At 49.9% G+C, this 23,485-nt stretch overlaps 1 protein-coding gene across 1 annotated transcript; it reads left to right on the plus strand.

Moving 5' to 3' along the window:
• Positions 1–694: 694 nt before the first annotated feature.
• Positions 695–2,595, plus strand: LOC108800603 (E3 ubiquitin-protein ligase RNF13-like). Its single transcript, XM_018572583.1, has 3 exons — positions 695–812; positions 2,135–2,215; positions 2,330–2,595. Exons 1-3 carry the CDS (start codon positions 749–751, stop codon positions 2,590–2,592), a joined length of 408 nt encoding a protein of 135 aa, XP_018428085.1. The 5' UTR covers positions 695–748; the 3' UTR covers positions 2,593–2,595.
• Positions 2,596–23,485: the final 20,890 nt, after the last annotated feature.

The raw sequence follows: 23,485 nt of genomic DNA on the forward strand, positions 1-23,485 counted from the left end.
CGGCCGCCTCCGCCCATTAACCCCTCGGCTGCCGCCCGCCAACGGGGACCGCATTCATTATATACATCCAGCACTGTGCAAACGTCCTAGGCCCCTGGGGTACCATCTGGGGGGGGCCACACGTGGCCCTTTGGTTCTTGTTGTGTGGCCCCCCAGATCCCAGCGGTCAGGGGCGGAAATGCTGATCTGTGAAGGGGCCGCGGTCTCTAGCAGTCTCGTATTTCACGTCCCCGACTGTCTCCTGCCGGGATTTGCTGTTTCTAGAACCTCGGCCGTCCGGCTGTTGTGGAACTACAACTCCCATCAGGCACTGCAAGACTCTTGACAGCCACAGGCATGACCCCCCCAGGGGCACAGGCATGTTGGGATTTGTAGTTTCACCATGAGGCCGAGGTTGCCTACCGTAGAAGATGGATTTGAATGAAGAGAACATTTGTTTGGGGGTGTCAGTTCCTCTCACAGGAAGTGACGAGGACTCGCTGCCTCTGGCGGGATCAACGCGGACTGTCTGTATCTCCCGGGGTGACAACGCTGCTCCTCCATAGATACAGCGCAGTGAGCGTTGTCACCCCAGGACAGGAAGTCTCAATTTCATGTATTTCCCGTTTTAAAAAGAAACTAAAACTTTATTGTATTTTATGCATATACAATGTGATCACTGACTCCCCCCTCCCCCTGATACAAATGTGTGACACTTCCTGTCCTCTACTTCCTGTAGGTGGTGCGCTGTGTACAGCACAGGAAGAAGATGCGCCGGAATCGCCTGTCTAAGGATCAGCTGAAGAAGATCCCCATTCATAAGTTTAAGAAAGGTCAGTGCGGGGGGGAGGGGAGATGGGGGTGGGGAGGGAGGATTAGGGGAGGGGCAATATTTGCTACTTTGTGTGTCCATTGGACAGATTTCCCCTCACTTCCTGTCTGGCTTTTGTCGGACAAAACAGGAAGTAAAGGGAAATCGCATCTGGGCCGGTCGGGGACGTCTTCTTCGACCCGCAACTCTCAGCAAGTTCGACCACGGCAACTGCTGCTCGGTCTCTGCTAAAGGTGGCAACAGTTTCTAACAGTCGTGTGTAACAAAGAGGCGATCTCCTAACAGTCTCTTGCAACACGCTGGCAGTCCCCGTTGGTCTCCGGTAACTGTGTAAAGGAACCTGCTGTGTGTGTCTCTAGTAACATGGCAGCCGTCACACTTAGCAGTCTCCTGCAACGTATCGGCTACTGCCGAGTCATTTGTAACATGTCAGCAGTCACTTAGCGTTTGCCGATACGTTACGGGAGACTGCTAAGTGACTCCTGCAATGCTACAAATGGTTTGGCACCAGCTCATATGTTACAGGAGACTGCCAAGTCTCTCGTAACAAAGCAGAAGTCACTTAGCAGTCTCCTGCAACCTTAGCAGTAAGTGCCAAGTCACTTGTAACATTGCAGCCGGCTCTGTGGCCTCTTCTAACAATACAGAACCCCTAACAGTCTCTTGCAGCATGACAAGTCTCTGGTTACATGGCAGCAGACACTTTCTTGTAACACAACAGCAGCATCTAAGAATACCCTGTAACACGTTTATAGTCTCGAAGAATCTCTTGTAGCACGATGGAAGCCACCAACCGGGTATCCTAGCACGGCCGTAGCCTCTAACAGTCACTTGTTACATGATGGAAGCCTTCCACAGGGTATCCTTCCCCGGCCGTAGCCTCTGACAGTCCCTTTTAGCGTGTTCGGATACCCTGGTGGAGGCTTCTAACATGGCGGCAGTCCCTTCTAGTCCCCCTGTGACAAGGCAGCAGCAGCACTTAGGAATCCGCTGTGACCTGGACTCTCTTGCAGAACGATAGAACGGGTTATCTTAGCATGGCCGTAGTCTCTGACAGTCCCTTCCAACAGGGCAACAGCATCTAAGAATCCACTATAGCCTGGCCATAGTCTCTAACAATCTCTTGCAGCACGATAGAAGCCTCCAACGGGGTATCTGAGCATAGCTGTAGTCTCTAACAGTCCCTTGTAACGGGGCAGATTTTCCCCCCAAGCAATAGAAGAAACCGTTCAGCTGCTTTCAGATAAAATGTCTCCGAATTATTATTTTTTTGTGAGCTAAGGGAAAGGGAGTCTCTAATTTTGTCCTTGCTGTCCTGTGCAGGAGACCCCTATGAAGTGTGCGCCATCTGCCTGGAGGAATATGAAGAGGGCGACAAGCTCCGCGTTCTCCCGTGTTCGCACGGTAAGACCCCCCCATATCCCGTCACATGTGGGATTTGGTGTTTGGGATATACATGGGACGTTTCCTGGGGGCTGGGTTGAGTCGATGATGTCATAGCTCCTCCTCTCATTGCAGCCTATCACAGCGGTTGCGTGGACCCCTGGCTGACCAAGACCAAGAAGAACTGCCCGGTGTGCAAGCACCGCGTCCTCCGCTCGCAGGACGACTCGGACTCGGAGGGAGGGGGAGAAGAAGCCGGCGGACGGGGAGACGACAGCGACAACGAGCGCACCCCCCTGCTCCGCCCCTCCCCGTCCTTCGGGAGCATGGCCGAATCTCCGCCACCCACCCAGCAGGATGAGCCGGAGGCGGAGTCCCCCACAGCGGTCGTCGTGTGAGACCGCCCACCGCGGATCCAGACTGCCAGGAACCCGTCTCTGTGTGTGAGGCGGACGCTCCGCCCGGAGCCCCGTACTCTCGTGACTCCCACCCGTCTCCATGGTAACCCTCTGAGGTTCCGGGAGCCAGTCTTTCCCTTCCTCTTCCTGAACTCTATGATTCTTTGTTCCCTCCCCCTTGTGTGAGGTTTGTAGCCCGTAATTCTCCAAATCTTTTGGTTGTTGTTTTTTTTTTAAATTCCTCCCATTTGACTATTCGGAAGGACATTGTGAAGGTCGAACGCGCCCCGGACCGATCTTCCCATGTGGAGTAGATCCGGCTTGGTTGAGGCAAGCTCTGGTCACCACCGTACCGGGAAGGTTCTCATTCATCCAAGTCCATGGTATGTCTAGCAGTCATTGGTCACATGTTCTGCAACCTTGAAGACGTTGCGCAACCTATTCAAGAGGCTTCCTCAGTTCTCACGTGTCGGGAACATCATCATGGCTTACATGTGAGCGCCACACCAAGGAGTGTACCATGCAACCAATGCAAGAGGCTTTCTCCGTGGTGTACTGCTCACTTGTAAACCATGATGGTGGTATGTTCCCGACACTCGCACACGGAGTGAACCATGCAACCTATCTAAAGAGGCTTTCTCCGTTCTCAAGTGCGTCGGGAACATACCACTATCATGGCTTACCACACCATGGAGTGACCCATGCAACCTATTCAAGAGGCTTCCTAAGTTCTCCAGTGTCGGGAACATACCACCATCATGGCTTCCAAGTGAGCACCATACCACGGAGTGAAGCATGCAACCTATTCAAGAGGCTTCCTCAGTTCTCCAGTGTCGGGAACATACCACCATCATGGCTTCCAAGTGAGCACCATACCACGGAGTGAAGCATGCAACCTATTCAAGAGGCTTCCTCAGTTCTCAAGTGTCAGGAACATACCACCATCATGGCTTCCAAGTGAGCACCACACCACGGAGTGAAGCATGCAACCTATTCAAGAGGCTTCCTCAGTTCTCAAGTGTCAGGAACATACCACCATCATGGCTTACACGTGAGCACCACACCACGGAGTGAACCTTGCAACCTATCTAACAGGCTTCCTCAGTTCTCCAGTGTCTGGAACATACCACCATCATGGGTTACAAGTGAGCACCGCACCACGGAGTGAACCATGCAACTTATTCAAGACGCTTCCTCGGTTCTCAAGTGTCGGGAACATACAACCATCATGGCTTACAAGCGAGTATCATGCCACGGAGTGTCCATGTCGGCAGCTGGAACCACCCAAAGTCTTCTCATACCCTTCAACTCCATTGGTAATATCTCTGCACCCAAGTTCCCGGCCCTTACCACTTCCTGTACCCGAGAGCTGTCACCCTTGACCTTCAAGATGCCATTTAATGGAGAAGCCCGGCTGCACTCCAAAGAACATTCAAACCCTGGTAACATCATACATATGGACAACATGAAGAGGAGCAACCATCCGGCACCTCCTCCTCCTCCTCCACACTTCACCCACAAAGCTGGGCTTAATCGTAGAGGCTGACCCCATTCAGGTCTTGTGAGCAGTATACGCCATACGGCCACCATATAAATGAGACTGCAGGGAGCAGGCGGAGCACCGAGATGCCATGATGAGAAGGACAGGGCGGAGCTGGGAACACCAGCCTAACCATCTCCATAAGTCAAGTCCCAGGCTGAAGAACGGTCCACCATGCCGGTGTCTGCTTCTGGAAACGCCAACCCAATGACCTCCATAACTCTAGTCCCAAGCTGAAGAACGGCCCATCATGCGGGTTTTTGAGAACCAAGCCGGTGTCTGCTTCTGGGAAAGCCAACCCAATTATCTCATATCTCGAGTCCCAGGCTGAGGAACGGTCCGCCATGCCAGTGTCTATTCAGCACGGGGCGGAGCTGGGAACACCAACCCAATGATCTCTGTAACTCTAGTCCCATGCTGAGGAATGGTCCACCATGCGGGTTTTTGAGAACCAAGCCGGTGTCTGCTTCTGGCAACACCAACCCAATGATCTCATATCTTATCTCGAGTCCCATGCTGAGGAACGGTCCACCATGTCGGTGTCTATTCATCACGGGGCAGATTTGCCTTCACTTTTCTTTTGCTGCTGCTGTCAGTGGGTTCCGTTATAATATGGATATAGGGCGAGGCCCCTTCATCATAGAGCTCATATCAGGGCGGCCCGGAGGTGGCCCCCAGAGGGTGTTGGCTTCTATCATGGGGGGTGGGGGGGGGGGTGTGTTTTGCACTCTTAATGATCTCTGTAATTAATCTGTATCTGACTAATTACCCTGTACAGGTTTTTATATAAATGAAATTTCCTAACGACTGACGGCTCTTTTCGTTTTATTTTCCCCAAATTGACCCGTTTTACAGATTTGTATTCGGAGGGGTTTCTGGGGCCACCAATAAATGTGACGCTGAAGTCCGGACCAATGGTGAAATACCAATGGGTTTTATCATCTCTCCATCCAGCGACCTCAACTTTTTCTCCATTGCCCTAAAGAGATCCAGATTTGTCCCGCCCCTTCCTGTCGTGTAAATGAAGGTGTGGCTTTAGACTACGGAGCTCATCTTTCTGCTCTCTCCTCCTGTCAGTGCACTTGCCCTGCAGCAGACCTAATAGGCCTTAGTGCTGCCCTTCCTTCTCCCAGTCCTGTAGAAGGCCAATATACAAATGTAAAGTGGAACTTCGGGGTTATTTTTAGAATCGCTTTCCCCGTCTGTGTATAAGAGTTCCCCTTAAGGACAGAACAATACTGTGTCCTTCTGCCAATATACTGTGAGCCCAACCGGTCACCTACCCCTACCCCCGCCCTGCTCGCAGGGGGGTGTCCATCATGCAGGCTTGGCTCACAGTACTCCAGGACTGAGTAGCACACACGTCATTACTGCTCAGTCCTGGAGGAATGCCCTGCCCCCCACCCTTACCACCGGAAGATGAAGACTCTCATGTCATGTGTCACCATACTGGCTTGAATAGTGCTGAAACATGGTAACAAATGTGGGGGGAGGGGACTTTGGATAATGGGGGGGAAGGAAGGCAGGCAGGCAATGGGGGACTTTGGGTCATGGGGGGGTGAAAAGGCAGGCAATGGAGGATAGGTGTATGATGGGGGACTTCGGGTCATGGGGGGGGGGGGGTTCTGACACTATCGCTTGTTTTTTTTATTTACCTGCCATTCACCTTTTGAAGTATACCTATTCTTAGCAAGGAGCCTCTAACCTGCACCTGGGATTGTACAACAGCCCTCCCCTCCCCCCGCTGCCCACTGAGAGGCCCTGAAACATGGCTGTCTATTATAGCCAGGAAGGGAAGTCAAAAGCTGGCCATCCCTTTACCACCCCTTGACCTTCACCAATGGCTGCCGAGTGGGATGGGCGGCCTCGCTGGCCAAAAGCAAAGTGCGGGAGGAACAGGCCAACCATCAATCCGTATGAGAGAGCGCTCAAGGTTTGGGGGGGATTCCGGTGCACCAGGAGGGGCCCGCTGTACACTACCAGGGGCATGCTAAGACGACTTGTCCTTAGTACAGTCCGGAGAGAAGCCCATCTTTCCTCCTGAGTGCCATGGTGGTCCAGTGATTTCTATGTCACATGACCAGAGCTAGTATGCAGAACTACTATTTTAGGAATTCGGCGAATATCAAATGGTTTGATGGGTGGGTGGCAGTCCAGAGTAGTGGGCATGCCCAGGCTGGTTCTAGTTGGGTGTAGACCTCCCTAGGTGCTGACATGTGATTGAAAGAACTGAAATCCATTGAATGAAAGGGGCGGGCCAGTCATGCTGGGGAGGAAAGATGATGCTGGACGTCCTCCAGCCAGGAAATGAGGTGGGCCCTATCTGACTTGCTGCCGACAGACATGAGACCATCGCTACCCATCCAGTTCAGGAGACATCTGTGAGAACAAACCTTACGGCTCGTCCGTGGTCCGCCATCTTGTGTCTACTAGCCCCGAGCTGATCTTTCACCATGAAGAGCCGTATACATGGCCCTCAGGTCTGTCACCAGCTCTCCTCACTTCCCAATCGACCTTTGACCCAGCCCATCCCATCGGTCTATTCCATGACGATGGCACGGTGCACAGCCTTATGGTTATGCTACTCTATACCACATTCCTTGCCTTGGTAGACCGTGCAGGGAGAAGGACCCGTCAGTGGGATCTGCAATGGATGCAAATTGGCTCTTCAAGATCATCTTCCCGGTTCACATTGGTTCCCTCCGCAGAGAGAATCCGGCTGATTCATTTATAGCTGCCCGGAGCTTGTGTCAACACGAAGTGACCATTTCAACCCAGGTAAATAATGTAACTAAGTGCCAGATATACGCGCTGCACCTTGGCAAGCCCATAAAACAAACACGGATCACCACCATTATCCCTCAGGAACCTGATAAGAGCACAATGGTCTCTGGCTGAAGGTCAGGGTGAGCTCTGAACATGCTGCTAACCAGCAGAGGGCGTTGCCCCCCCTACAAGAGAGTGCAATGTGCATAAACCACCAGCAGGGGGCAATGAATGGCAGAGGCCAGTGCATCCAGACCACCAGTAGAGGGCAGCAGCTTCCAGGGTGGATTCAGATCCTGTTACAATGACACCTGGAAGTGAAGGGGGAATATATTACAATGACACCTGGAAGTGAGGGGGGATATACTACAATGACACCGGGAAGTGGGGGGGGGGTATATTACAATGACACCTGGAAGTGAGGGGGGATATACTACAATGACACCGGGAAGTGGGGGGGGGGTATATTACAATGACACCTGGAAGTGAGGGGGGATATACTACAATGACACCGGGAAGTGGGGGGGGGGTATATTACAATGACACCTGGAAGTGAGGGGGGATATACTACAATGACACCGGGAAGTGGGGGGGGGGTATATTACAATGACACCTGGAAGTGAGGGGGGATATACTACAATGACACCGGGAAGTGGGGGGGGGGTATATTACAATGACACCTGGAAGTGAGGGGGGATATACTACAATGACACCGGGAAGTGGGGGGGGGGTATATTACAATGACACCTGGAAGTGAGGGGGGATATACTACAATGACACCGGGAAGTGGGGGGGGGGTATATTACAATGACACCTGGAAGTGAGGGGGGATATACTACAATGACACCGGGAAGTGGGGGGGGGGTATATTACAATGACACCTGGAAGTGAGGGGGGATATACTACAATGACACCGGGAAGTGGGGGGGGGGTATATTACAATGACACCTGGAAGTGAGGGGGGATATACTACAATGACACCGGGAAGTGGGGGGGGGGTATATTACAATGACACCTGGAAGTGAGGGGGGATATACTACAATGACACCGGGAAGTGGGGGGGGGGTATATTACAATGACACCTGGAAGTGAGGGGGGATATACTACAATGACACCGGGAAGTGGGGGGGGGGTATATTACAATGACACCTGGAAGTGAGGGGGGATATACTACAATGACACCGGGAAGTGGGGGGGGGGTATATTACAATGACACCTGGAAGTGAGGGGGGATATACTACAATGACACCGGGAAGTGGGGGGGGGGTATATTACAATGACACCTGGAAGTGAGGGGGGATATACTACAATGACACCGGGAAGTGGGGGGGGGGTATATTACAATGACACCTGGAAGTGAGGGGGGATATACTACAATGACACCGGGAAGTGGGGGGGGGGTATATTACAATGACACCTGGAAGTGAGGGGGGATATACTACAATGACACCGGGAAGTGGGGGGGGGGTATATTACAATGACACCTGGAAGTGAGGGGGGATATACTACAATGACACCGGGAAGTGGGGGGGGGGTATATTACAATGACACCTGGAAGTGAGGGGGGATATACTACAATGACACCGGGAAGTGGGGGGGGGGTATATTACAATGACACCTGGAAGTGAGGGGGGATATACTACAATGACACCGGGAAGTGGGGGGGGATATTAGGCAGTAGCGGGACCTTTTGTCCCTGAGGTTGATGTCCATTATTTCTGCTCCCAACACAATTGGGAGGATTTGAACCATGACTTGGTCTTATCAACTCCAACATTGCAGCTCTTGTGGGATGTTCCCGGTCCAAGAAGGAAACCATCTGACAGGATCATTTATGCATGGGGGAGGGAAGGCCCGGGCCATGTAGTCCAATCCAATAGAAGAGATACTGGCTGAAGAAGCTGATGCTGGTTCCATCAGAACCGGAGCCCGGAGCGATGGCAGAAGGTGGCCGGGTCTGATGTACATCATGTGGGTGGCCGGGTGTGTCACTTACCTGGGGAAGAGATGACACCAGGATGCACTATGGGAAGACAAGCCGGGGGAGGCAGTGTGATGCTTGGGTCAATGTTCTGCTGGGAGACCTCGGGTCCTGCCATTCATGTGGATGTTACTTTGATACGTACCACCGCCCTAACCATTTTCACTGACCAAGTCCCCCCCCCCCCCCCTTCATGGAGACGGTATTCCCTGATGGCAGTGGCCTTTTCAGCAGGATAATGAGCCCAACCACACTGCACACATGGTTTGAGGAGCACAATGAGTTGGAGGTGATGATTTGGCCTCCAAGTCTCAGTACAATATCAGTGGGATGTGCTGGAGAAACAAGTCCGATCCATGGAGGCCGATCACCTCACAACTTACAGGACGGCTTGGTGCCAGATACCACATCACACCTTCAGAGGTCTAGTGGAGTCCATGCCTGGATTGGTCAGAAGGGGGGACCGCCTCAATATTAGGGGGCAGGTCATGTCATGGCTGATTGGTGCATGTACACCCTTCGAAGCAGAGATTGTGCCCACATTACATATGTAGCAATGCTCTAGAATTCCTTCCTGAAGGTTCTCGGCTTGCCTTGCATGGAGAGGGCAGGTGATTCATTTCCGAATGGTGACAGTCCAGCCTAAAGCCACATTGGCAATGTGGTGGATCGTAGAACACGGAACCAAGGCTGGGAGCAGAGGAAAGAAAAGTGATACACCGTTACCAATGTGTGCGATCCGATCAGGAGGAAGCTCCACATCACGTGATCACACCAAGACTTTGCATCAGCCCAGTACACAGAGTCAGGCTTTGGCCTTGTAAAGTGTTCAGACGTCAGCGACACGACTGAGAAATCACGTTCCTGGCTGATATCTGACCTGCATCGGGGGGGTTTCACCTTGGACTTCTGGAAATGCAAAACCCGTCAGCTACTTAGGAGATTTTGATTCACTTCCTGTTATGAGTGACGCGAGATCTCACCAAATAGGAAAGTTAGTATGCCAGTGATAACTGTCTATGTTCCCATCGGAAGGCTTGGTTTTTCCAGGTCCTACAACTAGTCCAAGTTTCAGGTTTGCACTCGTGTCACCAAATGTGGGCCATGCCACCAGAAGGCCCAGGTCTCCGGCACGGGCCATGCCACCAGAAGGCCCAGGTCTCCGGCACGGGCCATGCCACCAGAAGGCCCAGGTCTCCGGCACCGGCCATGCCACCAGAAGGCCCAGGTCTCCGGCACCGGCCATGCCACCAGAAGGCCCAGGTCTCCGGCTGCATCCAGCACTAGCAAACTAGAGACCTGTAATGGAAGGCTTACTTGAAGCCATTACAGGAGCACTCCAGCTGCTTTTGCTTAAAATGCTCATCTGGCCATCAGAACCAGTTTAACTACACCGTTCAGATTTCACTCACTGCACGCTCCTTTGTAGGGAAGCTTTGTAATTCTGTCAGCTACGTCTAGGGATGCACTGATACCAATACTAGTATCGGTGCCGATAAAGTATTTGCGCGAGTACTCGTAGTCACCCAAATACCTTTCCTGATACTAGAACTTCCGGTCAGAGGAAGATTTCCTCTGACCGGCAGTGCCGTGAGGAAAGATGGAGCCGGAAAGCTGGCTCCATGATGTTTGGCTGGCTTGATGCTGATTGGCCGGGAAGCCAGCTTCCCAGCCAGTGTCGAGCTGGGCAATCAAATCTAATATAGCGACACGACCCCCACCCTGCAGGTACCCAATTCCCCTCACATAGATCCTTAGCATTCAGTCCCTCGGCCAGATCTGCCGTCTGTGTGCACACTGCACAACGCTCACGTGATTGGCGCTCAGCCTGCTACTGCGCATGGACAGGATTTCTGAATGAGTGCTGGGCAGTCCGCGCATTCGCAGGCTGAGCGCCGATCACGTGGGCGCTGTACCCAGGCGAGTGGTGTCTGCCCACTTGGAGAGCGCTGGCCGAGGGACCGGTACGTTAATGAATGCGATCTATGCGAGGGGAATTAGGTGCCAGGTTGTGTCACCACATGGTCAGATCTGTTTGGCTGGCCTCGATGCCGATTGGCTGGGAAGCCGGCTTCCCGGCCAATCAGCATCCAGCCGGCCAAACAGAATGGAGTCTGCTTCCCGGGCAATCGAGAAGCCTTCCTGGCTTCCCGATTGCCTGGGAAGGCGGCTCTATGCTACCGGAAGTGCCGGTACCAAAATATAAGAGTTTGGTACTCTATACCGAAAAACCGGTATCGGTGCATCCCTAGCTATAGCCAGAGGGCAGCTGGGGATGCCAAAAATGGTTTTATTCCTGCAGTTCTACCGTCAGCCATGAGCTTCCATACCCGGCAGTCCTGGCTAGTGTTCACTAAGAGCAAGGCTTTGTGACTGGACAAATGGTGGCTAAGCCACAGGATGCCCTCGCCTCCATGTACAGAAGTCCTTGTATTCAGTCAGCAGCTCATTATACTGGTAACTGTGTCCCAGCAGCACAAGCTTCAGTACTGACTGCATAGTGCAGGAATAGAACTGACTTTTGCATCCCCTGGATGCCCTCCAGACATGGCTGACAATTCCACTGCACTACATACAATGCTGCTCTGCCACAATATAAAAATTGGAAGGTATTCTGTGGCGTGGGAGGGATCCATCAAATTGATGTGTTCAGGCACGCAACAGACCGGTATACCCGCCATTTTGTATTTTGAGTGCATGGATGAGATTTCCATTAAACCCGACTAGTGATTGATACCAATGCATGATTATAGGGGCAAAGTGCATGCTCAGCAGGCAACTTAAGCTACCATCTACCCAAGAAAGCCTTGGGGTAGGTTGTCCTAGTCCTAAATAGGGACACTCATTGATTAGGTGCTGAACGCCAGCAGACAATCGTCCGATTTCTGCACAAATCCAATGAAAAGCACTGGCTGCCCCCCCTGGCTAGTGCCAAGATGAGCAGACATCACCGTGGGGCATCCTCTGAATTTCACCCACAAGGCTGGTCCTAATCTTAGTGGAGGGGGACCAGGTTCATGTCTGTCCAAATTAAGTTACCAGCATTTCAATCCCTCAGCATGGAGCCGCTCTTTGGATTTGCGCAGCCACCATTTACTGCTGCACCTGGTCGGACCACGCATGGCCGCCGTTTCTAGAAATAAAGTCGGGAAGAAGTCACAAGGTAGAGCATATTTTTTTTATTCTTAAATCAGATATAAATCTTTTTTTCTTGGAAAAAATTCTGTTCATTCTGGTGTACGGGGCGGCAAAAAGAAAAAAAACGATAAAAAAAATTCAGGGAAGGGAAGGAAGGGACGGTGGGCGACGAATCAGGTGGTTGGTCCAAAGTTGGCAGCTGGAACAGGCAACTGGTGAGGCCGGGTTAATACCCCACGCTCCTCAGGTACTTTACTATGTCAAAACATTTTTGGTTCAACTGACCGCCGTGAATGCCATTCCCGCCTTTGAGGACGACGACCGCTGTGGGGGGGGGAAGACGAGAGTTGGTTAGACTTGGACCGGATACACCGGGCAATAAACAGACCGATTTAAAGCCAACCTACCTTGATTTGTATGGACAATGTGTATGTTGAAAGTTGCGCCTCCATCTGTAGATTTTGTCCTTGCGTCTAGGCATTGCTGACTTTCGTCATTCCAGAGGTCCCTGAGCACGCTGCATTTCGTTCCTGCAATCACTACGCCATTGATAAATAATTGGCTTCGATCTTTGGCAAGAAGAGGGCCCATTTCTTGTGCCTGCAAGAGAGAAAAAGAGGTTCAGTTACGAGATGAGATTTGGGGTCTGAGTACTAAAGACCTAAAGCTGAACTTCATGCAGATAAAGCAGATCCCAGCACCAAGTCCATGGAAGGTGACGTATCCTTCAAGCTGGCTATGCAGCAATGGCTACTCAATACATCAATTATCGCATTACACCGGGATCTGACTTTGGATGCTTTCTGCAATCTACGGTAGAGCTAAAGGAACCATCCAATCAGGTGCAGCAGTGCAAGGGGCATGCTGACTGAAGGAGAAATGCACACCCCGTGTCAGGTAAAACTGAAAACCGATATGCACTTCATCTGTCAAGTTATTTTGCCCGGAGTTGAGCTTTAAAAGCAACTGACCAAGATTCAAAATGGATACCACTGCCCAATGAAAACCCTCTGGCTGAAGATGAGCAGAATGACACGAGTGGGATTCCAGGTACCCCAATGGTGTAGGTCAGAGGTGGCAAACTCAGCCCTCCAGCTGCAGTGCAACTACAACTCCGATTAGGCTTTGCAAGACTGAGCCACAGGTAGATGCATGATGGGTTTTGTAGTGTCACCAGAGTTAGCCTACCCCTTTTGTAGGGGGGATGGGGAGTAAACCAGAAGTTCCTTCCAGTGTAAGATTACATCTCCAAACATCCCTTGCAAGGAAGGACAGAATGAGCTGAAGCGGGGTTTCCCTTAGTGTTAGTTGCTGTAGGGTGACTACATCTGTACAGAGTGCCAATATGGCCAAGTCAGTCCATAGCTCAGATGTGGAGATGCAGTCAGCCATTGGCTGGTCCCATTGTGTGGCAGTGAACGGTCACCAGGTCAAAGGTAGCAGCAACTTAATGGGACCACCAAGATTAGCCGCAATAAGACTGACAGGTTCCCCCGCTACCCAAAACTAAGGTTTTTGCTGAAAGCCAAAAAGGATTTTCTTCTAGGTGGAGGCCATCAAGTATAATTTGAGCAGGGACTCTTCTGCTTCCCCATCATAAGGTAGTCCCTTCCGATTCTATAATCTAGACTTCAGCACACAGATGGCCTCTGGAGAGACCAATGTCAAGTAATGACACCTGACCACCAGAACTGCCCCAGAGGACTGCCCCATGTACACTTTGCCCATTCATACCAACATTTAAAGAAGCCATCCCAGAAATACCCTGCTGCATCAAGTAAAGTCTGAGAAAGACAGACAACCAACCAAGTCTGGGATACCGGCTCCCAATACCCACTAAGAATCTGCTGGGACAACAAATATGTTGCAAGGCCACACTATATAATGACTAACTGTAGCAGGGCAAACCTTGAAGGACCACATCTAGTAGGACATGGACTGCCCATAACTAATGTACAGTGTTTATTGTAATGGAACCCTTTAACCCCAGCAATGCATTTTTATCAAGCTAGACTGATACCTTAATGTACCTTTCCTACGATTCCTGTAATCTACCTGTACTAAAACCAGCTCAACATACAAAGGTGACCTCAGGTGTCACCACCTGCTGCAGATTGCCAACACACTAAGTGGCGTCATCCATCTGATGTAAATATCGGAATGTGAGGCAAGACAGAGCTACGTGCCCGCTGCAAGACAGAGCTACGTGCCCGCTGCAAGACAGAGCTACGTGCCCGCTGCAAGACAGAGCTACGTGCCCGCTGCAAGACAGAGCTACGTGCCCGCTGCAAGACAGAGCTACGTGCCCGCTGCAAGACAGAGCTACGTGCCCGCTGCAAGACAGAGCTACGTGCCCGCTGCAAGACAGAGCTACGTGCCCGCTGCAAGACAGAGCTACGTGCCCGCTGCAAGACAGAGCTACGTGCCCGCTGCAAGACAGAGCTACGTGCCCGCTGCAAGACAGAGCTACGTGCCCGCTGCAAGACAGAGCTACGTGCCCGCTGCAAGACAGAGCTACGTGCCCGCTGCAAGACAGAGCTACGTGCCCGCTGCAAGACAGAGCTACGTGCCCGCTGCAAGACAGAGCTACGTGCCCGCTGCAAGACAGAGCTACGTGCCCGCTGCAAGACAGAGCTACGTGCCCGCTGCAAGACAGAGCTACGTGCCCGCTGCAAGACAGAGCTACGTGCCCGCTGCAAGACAGAGCTACGTGCCCGCTGCAAGACAGAGCTACGTGCCCGCTGCAAGACAGAGCTACGTGCCCGCTGCAAGACAGAGCTACGTGCCCGCTGCAAGACAGAGCTACGTGCCCGCTGCAAGACAGAGCTACGTGCCCGCTGCAAGACAGAGCTACGTGCCCGCTGCAAGACAGAGCTACGTGCCCGCTGCAAGACAGAGCTACGTGCCCGCTGCAAGACAGAGCTACGTGCCCGCTGCAAGACAGAGCTACGTGCCCGCTGCAAGACAGAGCTACGTGCCCGCTGCAAGACAGAGCTACGTGCCCGCTGCAAGACAGAGCTACGTGCCCGCTGCATTTTTGTTGAAGCTCAGTATTTGTGCCTTTAAGAACAGTCACTGATGTCTAAATTTAGACAAGTCGCTACGCTGGAACAAAAAGTACAATTCTCAGCAGGCCCAGAACTGCAGCACGAGCCAGCTGAATACTGGTGGAAATTCATTCAAGTGAGAAGTCCCTGTTGGGGATGTCGATTAAAATAGACTGCGGCCCAAACTCTTCCCACACTACCCAACCCCATCAACGTCAGGTGGATCAATTCTAAACCTCTAGATTAAAGATCATTTGGGCCTTCGTATCGGCTTCAGTATATGATCGGGAGGCTTCACCAACTTTCAAATCTTCCAGGCAGCTTAGGATGAAGAATTACCCAATCTAAAGTCTGCTTAAAGCAACCTTCAGCTCCAATGTTCAATGGGGCAGAGGATGTCACTGCAATCAAGCTAGCAGGATACAGCGCAACTTGTTTACAATGGATGGCCTGTGTGCAATGTCTCCAAAAGCCGCCCTGAAGCTTGCTAAAAGCTCAGATTCTTTGTAAAAGCTTGCATGAACAGAGCCTCAGAAAAAAATTGATCCCACAAAACCTACAAGACTGACAAGTCATTTGCAACATGAGACCTACTCCTACAGACCCCACAAGTAGACGTGAGCCTGCACCCCCATGTATTTGGAGACGATGCCTCAAGTTTTAAGCTTTGCAGTGGTCAGCCAAGTCGATGATTGCCGCGGCTGACGGTGTGATCTTACACCAAGAACGCGTCACATCCTCTGAAGTGTGAAGAACGAGGCATTACCATGTAAGGAGCTGCAGAGTTCTCAAGATGAAAACAAATTCATTTCCTGAGCAGAGTGAATGGAAAATTGCTGTGTGCATAACTATGAAGTGTGCTCCAGTTTTACAAGCCAGGCCCAAATCAGGTGTTAAGTTATAAAAAGTGTTCCATGTAGAGCACAGCGCACTCCAGGCACCAGAAGTTAGAGTGCTGGCCCACTTTTCTCCAGCACAGAACAAGCTGAGAAAGGCTCTTGGAGGTTTGTGCGTCTCCCTCATATGATGCAGCCTCTAGGAAAGTTGTGCCTGTCCTGTCAGGTCTCTGGAATGCGGAGCATGTGGACGGCCCCTACAGGGCTTTCAGCAAGCTGCTCCCTGCAAGATAAGGCAAAGGTCCTTCTGCAAACAAGTGCAGATGCAATGGATCCAGATCCTGCAGAGGTGATCAGATAAGTCTGAAACAGGAGTCTAGCCTTGAGGCTTCTAACAGAAATACATTAAAGCAGTTCCTGAGAAATCAGGGAGCAGAGGGGCCACACAGGGCAAGTGCTGCAGGACATTGCCACACCTGTACAGTCAGTGGAGCAGATGTCAGTTGCCATCCATCACATTTGGTAACATATGGGCCCAGAACCCTTTTAAGTGATCCCTTTGTAGCGTTGTAAAGCCAATGAAAGGGGTCAGACTGCATTGGCCTATATCTGCTAGCAAAGGTCATTGAAGCCTCACACCTAACCCTGACTTCATTACAACGCAGAAACGTTTGCACAGTACACTGAGGACTGAAACACACTAAAATGTGATGTGGACAACGATGTCCCTTCATATCACTGGAGTCACCCCACTAGAAGACCACTACCGAGGCATGACCCGATGTGCATGTTGTCATTCTTTGAAATACGTCCCAATGCCCATGCCAGTGAGAACATATCAATGCAGTCCGCTACAAATGCCAACAGACGCATTGATTGTGCAGGCAGCAGGGTTTAGAAAAGATACAGGGGGATGAATACCCAAACCCACAGCATCTCAGAATAAAGCCATTGTATGTAAATTATATTATTGGGCTGCTCAGCACATCTTCAGCATTGAACCCCCCCCCATGTGAGGTCAGGCTGGCACAGCACAATACTGCAGAGGGCATCATTGAAGACATGACCGGTATTTCTCATTGTAGTGGTAAACACAACACCCACCACTGCAAGGAGAGAACACGGAATATTTTATGATGATGTAAAGTGTTTGAAAATCTCAAAGAGCAATTTCTACTTTACTACCAATGCCTCTTCCACCCACCGGGATATAGGTTCACAGGCACTTCAGTCTTGTGTTGCCAATTGTAAAGAATGTGTTAAAAGCTTTGACTTGAGATAAAGGCAATGCCAATATTCTAAAAATTATACATATCTGGCTTCAGTGGGCCTCCATAATCAAAAGTGTGCAGCATGTCCACCAATCCTTACGTGTATAGTCAGAGCGTGGCATCCCAGGAAGTATTGCCGCTGTGGGTCAGCACACCCAGGAATCAAACTTGAAGGTTGCAATGGAAGGCTGCATACTATCAGTTCCCGGATGGTGGCATAGTCCCAGCTACAGATAGAGACCCATGAAGGATTAGGGGAGCCATGTTTGAACATCTTGCTACCTTTTGCCAGGACTCATGTATACACTATCCCATCATGAACAATGTGACCAACCCGATCCACAGATAGGGGCTGGCCTGAACCAAGCAATACCAAGTCTACACAGGTGTGCAGTTTACACGTGTATGAAAAGCAAATTACATCATACCGAGCCTGCGCCTTCCACACGGCAAGCCTTGACAGTTCCATACATGTCCATTCTCCCCCATCAATCCTCGTTATGCCAAAAACCAAGAGAAACGCCAAACAACCCAGCCAGACATTCCAGTAAATGAAATACTGTTCTGGTGAAAGATGGTAGATGTGCCAGTAAAGTTCAAGCTCTGTGCCAACCTTCTAGATTTTAGTTTGGAGACTTACAGGAAGGGGAGAGCGAAGGACACAGGACGATGAGGATGTAGTAGAAACATTGCAGTATCTGAATATTCTCAATGTACACACCAGTCAGCTCCATTCACACTTGACGGGGCATTTGGACAGCTAGTTACTGAGACTTGGGCATGACACATTTCAACTGGGCCAAAGACATTCAATGCTGGCTGGAAGAGTTCATGTATTTTGAATACAATGAGTCTTGAGCCACACATGTAGGGAAGGGGTTAGATAAAAGTACAGACTATACGTGCACCATATATCCTAAAGAGCTCCATTATCCCAGCAATAAAGTTCCAACTGGATTTTTTCCATTGACTGGTCATAATGGACAAAGCCAGTGACCGGCAACATCAAATGTTTTATCATTGGGGCGCCGTTTCTCTTGGCGGGTAAGCAGTTCATTTGGCCAGTATACCCATTTGGGTCCTCGATACTTTGTAGTTCTTAGTTTCAGAATGTAGACTGACTTTTCTAAGCTGTTTTTCTTAATACTCCACACATCTGAATATTGCTTCTGGCCATGAAATTGTGGCAGGGTGTGAAAGGGCCGGGGAGGCATGCAAATTTGGCTAGAGTTCTGCATTAAGCTGGGTGGTAAAGTTCCTCCAGGCAGTTTTCTACGAAGGGCTCATTTGCATTTAAAGTGAGACTTGCACTTTAATAGATCACAGAATGCAATGTGCACTTTGAGCAAAGTGGGAGCTTCTTTTGGTGGGTCTCTGTACTTGCAGATCCTACACAAGGCTGGCTGTACACTGAATTGTGGCCCATTCCTGTGAATTGGCTGCCAGTTCAATAGTTCATATAGTGCAACCATTAAAAAAATCCCTCCCCATCTAACCTTTTATGAAACCGCCAACACAAGTCGCGCCCATTTTCTATTTGAGGGGGATGTGGCATCAATGTTTACCATAACTAACCCTGTCTTTGCTGGCAGATCTGTTGTAGATAGATTAGTACATGGTCTGTCCTAACAAGGTTACATTTAGAGTCACTTGGCTTCTTGCATTGTATGTTAATGAGGGAAGACCCAATCTCTGGTCTTATGGGGACAAAAGTTACTGAAATTAGAGTATCCTGCACTCGGCCCAAACATTTTATTTTTACGTATCCTGTGTGAAAAGGGAACAGAACAGCAGGGTTCCCGAATTTGACAGCAAAAAGGGAAATACATGGAACAGTTCAGCAATCGCACCCGAAGCCTCTCAATGTATTATAACTCATAGGAAATCATGTGCTTTAGACGTGAATGGGAACTATGCCCATACTAGGTCCAGTAACCAGTTCAATTTATACGTTTCATTAGGCAAAGACTCCTGAACTCCAGTGACCACAATAGTCAGCTATGAAGTCCTGTTCAACATGACAACTGCCATAGGGTTACAGAAACCCCAACACCTTGCAAAGAGCTAGGGCCTGGAAATTGGCTGCTCAGGTACAGTGATGGGAGCCAGGGAAGCCAAGTGCCAACCCCTTCCTGCAAACCCATCACCTTGCCTAGTACAGGGACAGGATCGGTTAGGACAGGAGTAGACAACCTTGTCATTCCAGCTCTGAAGCAAAGACCAATCTCACGAGGCAACGCAAGACTACAGGCACAGGAATAACTCCCAGAGGCATGGTGGCATTTGTAGTTTACCACAGCTTGAATGCAGTGGTTGCCTTCCCCTGGCCTAGGCAAATCAATGAAGACTGCCATCAGATGTGTTGACCCTAGCCATGAGAAAGGTCTATAAAATTAATTTAAAGTGAACGTGTTTAATGCAGCCAGAAGCCAGGCTTCCATAGGAGAGCTTTACTTCCAGTCCAAACAGGAGTGAGAACCCTCCACAGGAAGGGAAATCTTACCAACCAATAAGGTATATCCATTTGAAGACAAAAAAAAAGCTGGCCATACCACTCGATGTGCCAGTGACTTGACTGACATTAAGTGTTGGGTGGCCCCATTGGGCTTTCATTTTGACTTGAAGCACCCAGGCCAAAGCTATAACAAGCTTCTGTAGGACTCCATTTTGGATTTTCCCCTCAGGCATCTAGAGCAAATCCCCTAGCAGGGGCATTAAAAGGCTTCCAATCCTCTACCCAAAAACTAAACTTTGCTTTTACATGCTAATGTAGTTTCACGCAGTCTGTTAATGAGTTTATATTGAAAAGGTCATTTAAAGTTACCCAAATAAGTCTGCAGCTTTCAGCCATACCGTTTCTTGTCCTGAGCTCCTGCATACCTTATAGCCCATCACCACTCCTTCACAGGAGCACCAGAAATTGTGAGGGAACACTGGCCATGCCCGCTCCAGCAGAAAAGTCCAGCGGTACACTGCAAGCTTTGCTGAATGACCTCTATTAACCATGCCTATTGGGTGAAACATGTCAGTGATGAGGATCCATGGCGGGACACTGTACTGTTCAGAGAAGCTTGCCGTGTACAACTGGTACTTTTTTTCTGTATCCACTGAGCTCCTGCATGGTCACCCTGGTCCTAAGTGAAGGCCACAAGCAGCCATTCTACCATTGCACAGACATGGGCTGCATATCATCCTGGATAGTAAGAACAATGCTGAAGTGGCTGAAAGTATGGAGGAGATCAGCAGCACCTAACCAGGACAGCGATTTGCAGCCAATGCAGAAGTGGATAATGTAGACCGAAGTAGCCTAAAGGCTGGAGGAGATCAGCAGCACCAAAGTACAATAAAGGGTTACATTGCTGAAACTATATAAATGGTATCTAGGACACGGTGCTTAAGTAATCAGTCTGGCATTACATCCACTCATGGAATTTCTGCCGTGTGGTATACATTGCATTGATCTGTTATGTTCTTTTAGGGGCATTTCACAGAGTAAAGTTACAGGAAGGAGGAAATTGTTGGTGGTTTTTACACAAGGCACTTCCTGTAAGTCATCTACTTCTGCAGCCAACTGCTATTCTGATAAACAGGCAGTTCCTCTTTTGCTGCTTTTACCTTCCAACTCCTCACTGTTTGGCGTTTCATCCTTTTTAGGTAAAACCTCCAAATTCAGCGTCTTGTGTAACCGCACAAAGATGAGATTACACACAAAGCGCTGCACAGTCATCCCGACTCAGGGCTGTACCAGTAATCATTTTACATACAGTGTCCCGCTATAGGAGGTTCACTTTACGATACGACAATCTCTGTAGACAAAACAGCCCTTGCACAGTCATCGCCAGGCAGCAGAGAGTCAGACAATTGGTCTCTGTACAAAGAAGCACCAGAGATCCAGAAGTTTCCTTTTTCAGTTGAAAAAAAAAAAAAAAAAAAATTCAGATTTGGTCATGCCCTTTTCTCCTCCCTGCGGGGAGGATCTCGGGAACCCGTCCATTTTGTTCCCAACAGGAAGTAGGAGAGCAGGGATGATGCATATGCAGCCAGAGGTAGGAGAGGTGCCGTGTGTCAGACATCTGGAGTGTTTACAGTTGGGGCCGTGTCCAGAGCCGGGATTACACAAAGCCCAGCGCCTCCCTGAGCCAACTTCTACTCAATCTGAGGCTCCAGTTAAAGCTGAAGTTTAACCTGCTTATATTTTGCCTTCCCTGATTCCCCCTCAACATGCCGCTTACATTGTTTTTCATTATACTGTTAATCCCAGTGATTGGGTCTGAGCTTCTCTGGATCTGAGCTTCTCTATGCAATGCAGGCAGATTCATGGCTGGTGGGAGGGGCCACAAGAGTGCTCAACAGCTTCCTGAAATCACCTCAGTACTCTTCTCTCAAGAGCCCTCAGTCCTGATGCAAGCAGTGGGCTGGCACTTGTGAGCCGTGTAAACAAAATACCTTGATTAGGTAGATGTCACTTGGTGGGAATTGCTAGGCAGGCAGAATTTACATGCAGAGCACCCTGGGTACCGTGTGATGCTGAGCATTCGTCATTGAAACGGAAGTCCAATGGATGAAAGGGGCAAGCCAGTCAGGCTGGACTTGCTGCAGCTTCTAATGCACATTGAAAAGCTCAGTGTGGAGTGACAGAGGAAGCCAGTCCAGGAGAGGAGCTGGTACACAACTGTGCAATACTGAAGTGAAGGCCAGAGGTCAGATTTAAAGCAAGAGTTACCCAAAAAGTACATCTACCTAGTAGTCAGTCTATTCTGGTTGCAAGATCTCTGCAATGGCACTGCTCCCAATCTAGAGTGACCCAGCCAAAACCCTTGAAGATTAGAACCTGCATCAGGCTCACATTGCCATCAGTGGGCCTTGTTTAGTCTAGTTTCTATATGACTCTTATGACCATAGTCACTGGACACTGGCCAATCAGAAATGAACAGTTCTGAAGGGGAGTAGAGGGGAACCAATAGCGTCTCTTGTTTTAGTGTTCACCAATAGGTGGATTTCTCTTTTGGACATTTCGCACTTCCCTCCTATTGTGTGTCAGAAGTGCAGGGGAAGACTTAAATCACCTAGAAGTCAGGACATGGCCTCCAATGCGAGGGCTATGGTATACCAGCCAACTGATAGTCATGTGACCATTTTGTGCCTAAGGGCTGATGTGTCTGCTACTTCTATGTAGCCAAAGCTGGGTATTTGTGCTGGCTGTGACCGAGGAAGAGGGTCCCGAAGGGCAAACAGTGGCCTGGGAGGACAGAACAAATATGGTTGCCCAAGGCCCAGATTCATGATCTTTGAGCTTTTCTGCTCCATTTCCTGGATGGTACAAGAACCCAAAACATAGGAGGGCCACAGTTCCACACACAACTAAATTTATAGTCAAGTCCAAACTCCCTGCAACCTCCACATGGGCAGGGTAGGGAGATAAAGTGAAGGGTCAAGAGAATTGAGATTTGCTTCAGCTGTATATTTTCTGGACCTACAGAGACATTTCCAATAGGCTCTATTCCTATTGGTGCATTGCAGAAACCATGTAACATGCAATGGTTTGAATGGTGCCCCAACTGCTGCTCAAAAATGGTCCCTGCATGGAGCCTTATGGCAACCCACATGTGTAAAACCCCACAGTGGGATCAACCCTTAAGGCACACTATGCTTGGACATGCTCATCAAAAGGTTGCAACCTGAAGAGCCAATGACCCTACAATGGGCCCCTACAAAAAACATCTAGCAATACATACAATCATAGTGCTGCAGTCTGTTTAGTACCATCACAGTGCCGATGTTTGCTTTCAGCACAAACAGGCCATTGCAGCATTCTGCTGTGTAAATTTGCAAGGCAGATAAAGGCAACTATCCTATTTGCATGTTCACACCAGATACCTCTATTGGCGCCAAGGAGAGAGAACTTCTAAACATCAGGTACTTTAAACACCTTATTCCAATAGGACGTGCAAGAAAGGAATTTTACAATCACCCACCCGCAGCTTCCTGCAACTTAGTTTTTGGATGAAGTTTATTTGCTACGCCTGGCCAGGACCTGAGAAAATATAGACCATTTAGGATGGAGACTGCCATAGAAGTCTATGACCTCCAATGGGCAGACTGCAAGTAGTAAGGTTTGTCTGCAGGTTGTAAATGTTGGTCATGTTCTGGGAAGGGCAGAATACTTTTCAGGGTGCGAGGCAGGCTGGATAATTTTATATGACATTAAACCTTCCACATACAGGGCTGCCGATTACACCCTTCCAAAAATGCTGGTGACCTGGAAGTCCCCCTACTGAACGCCTGCCAAGTGTTTGGCAAAGTATGGAATGCCT

The sequence above is a fragment of the Nanorana parkeri genome, unplaced genomic scaffold (assembly GCF_000935625.1).
Source record: "Nanorana parkeri isolate BGI_ZX_2015 unplaced genomic scaffold, ASM93562v1 scaffold2079, whole genome shotgun sequence".
NCBI lineage: Eukaryota > Metazoa > Chordata > Amphibia > Anura > Dicroglossidae > Nanorana > Nanorana parkeri.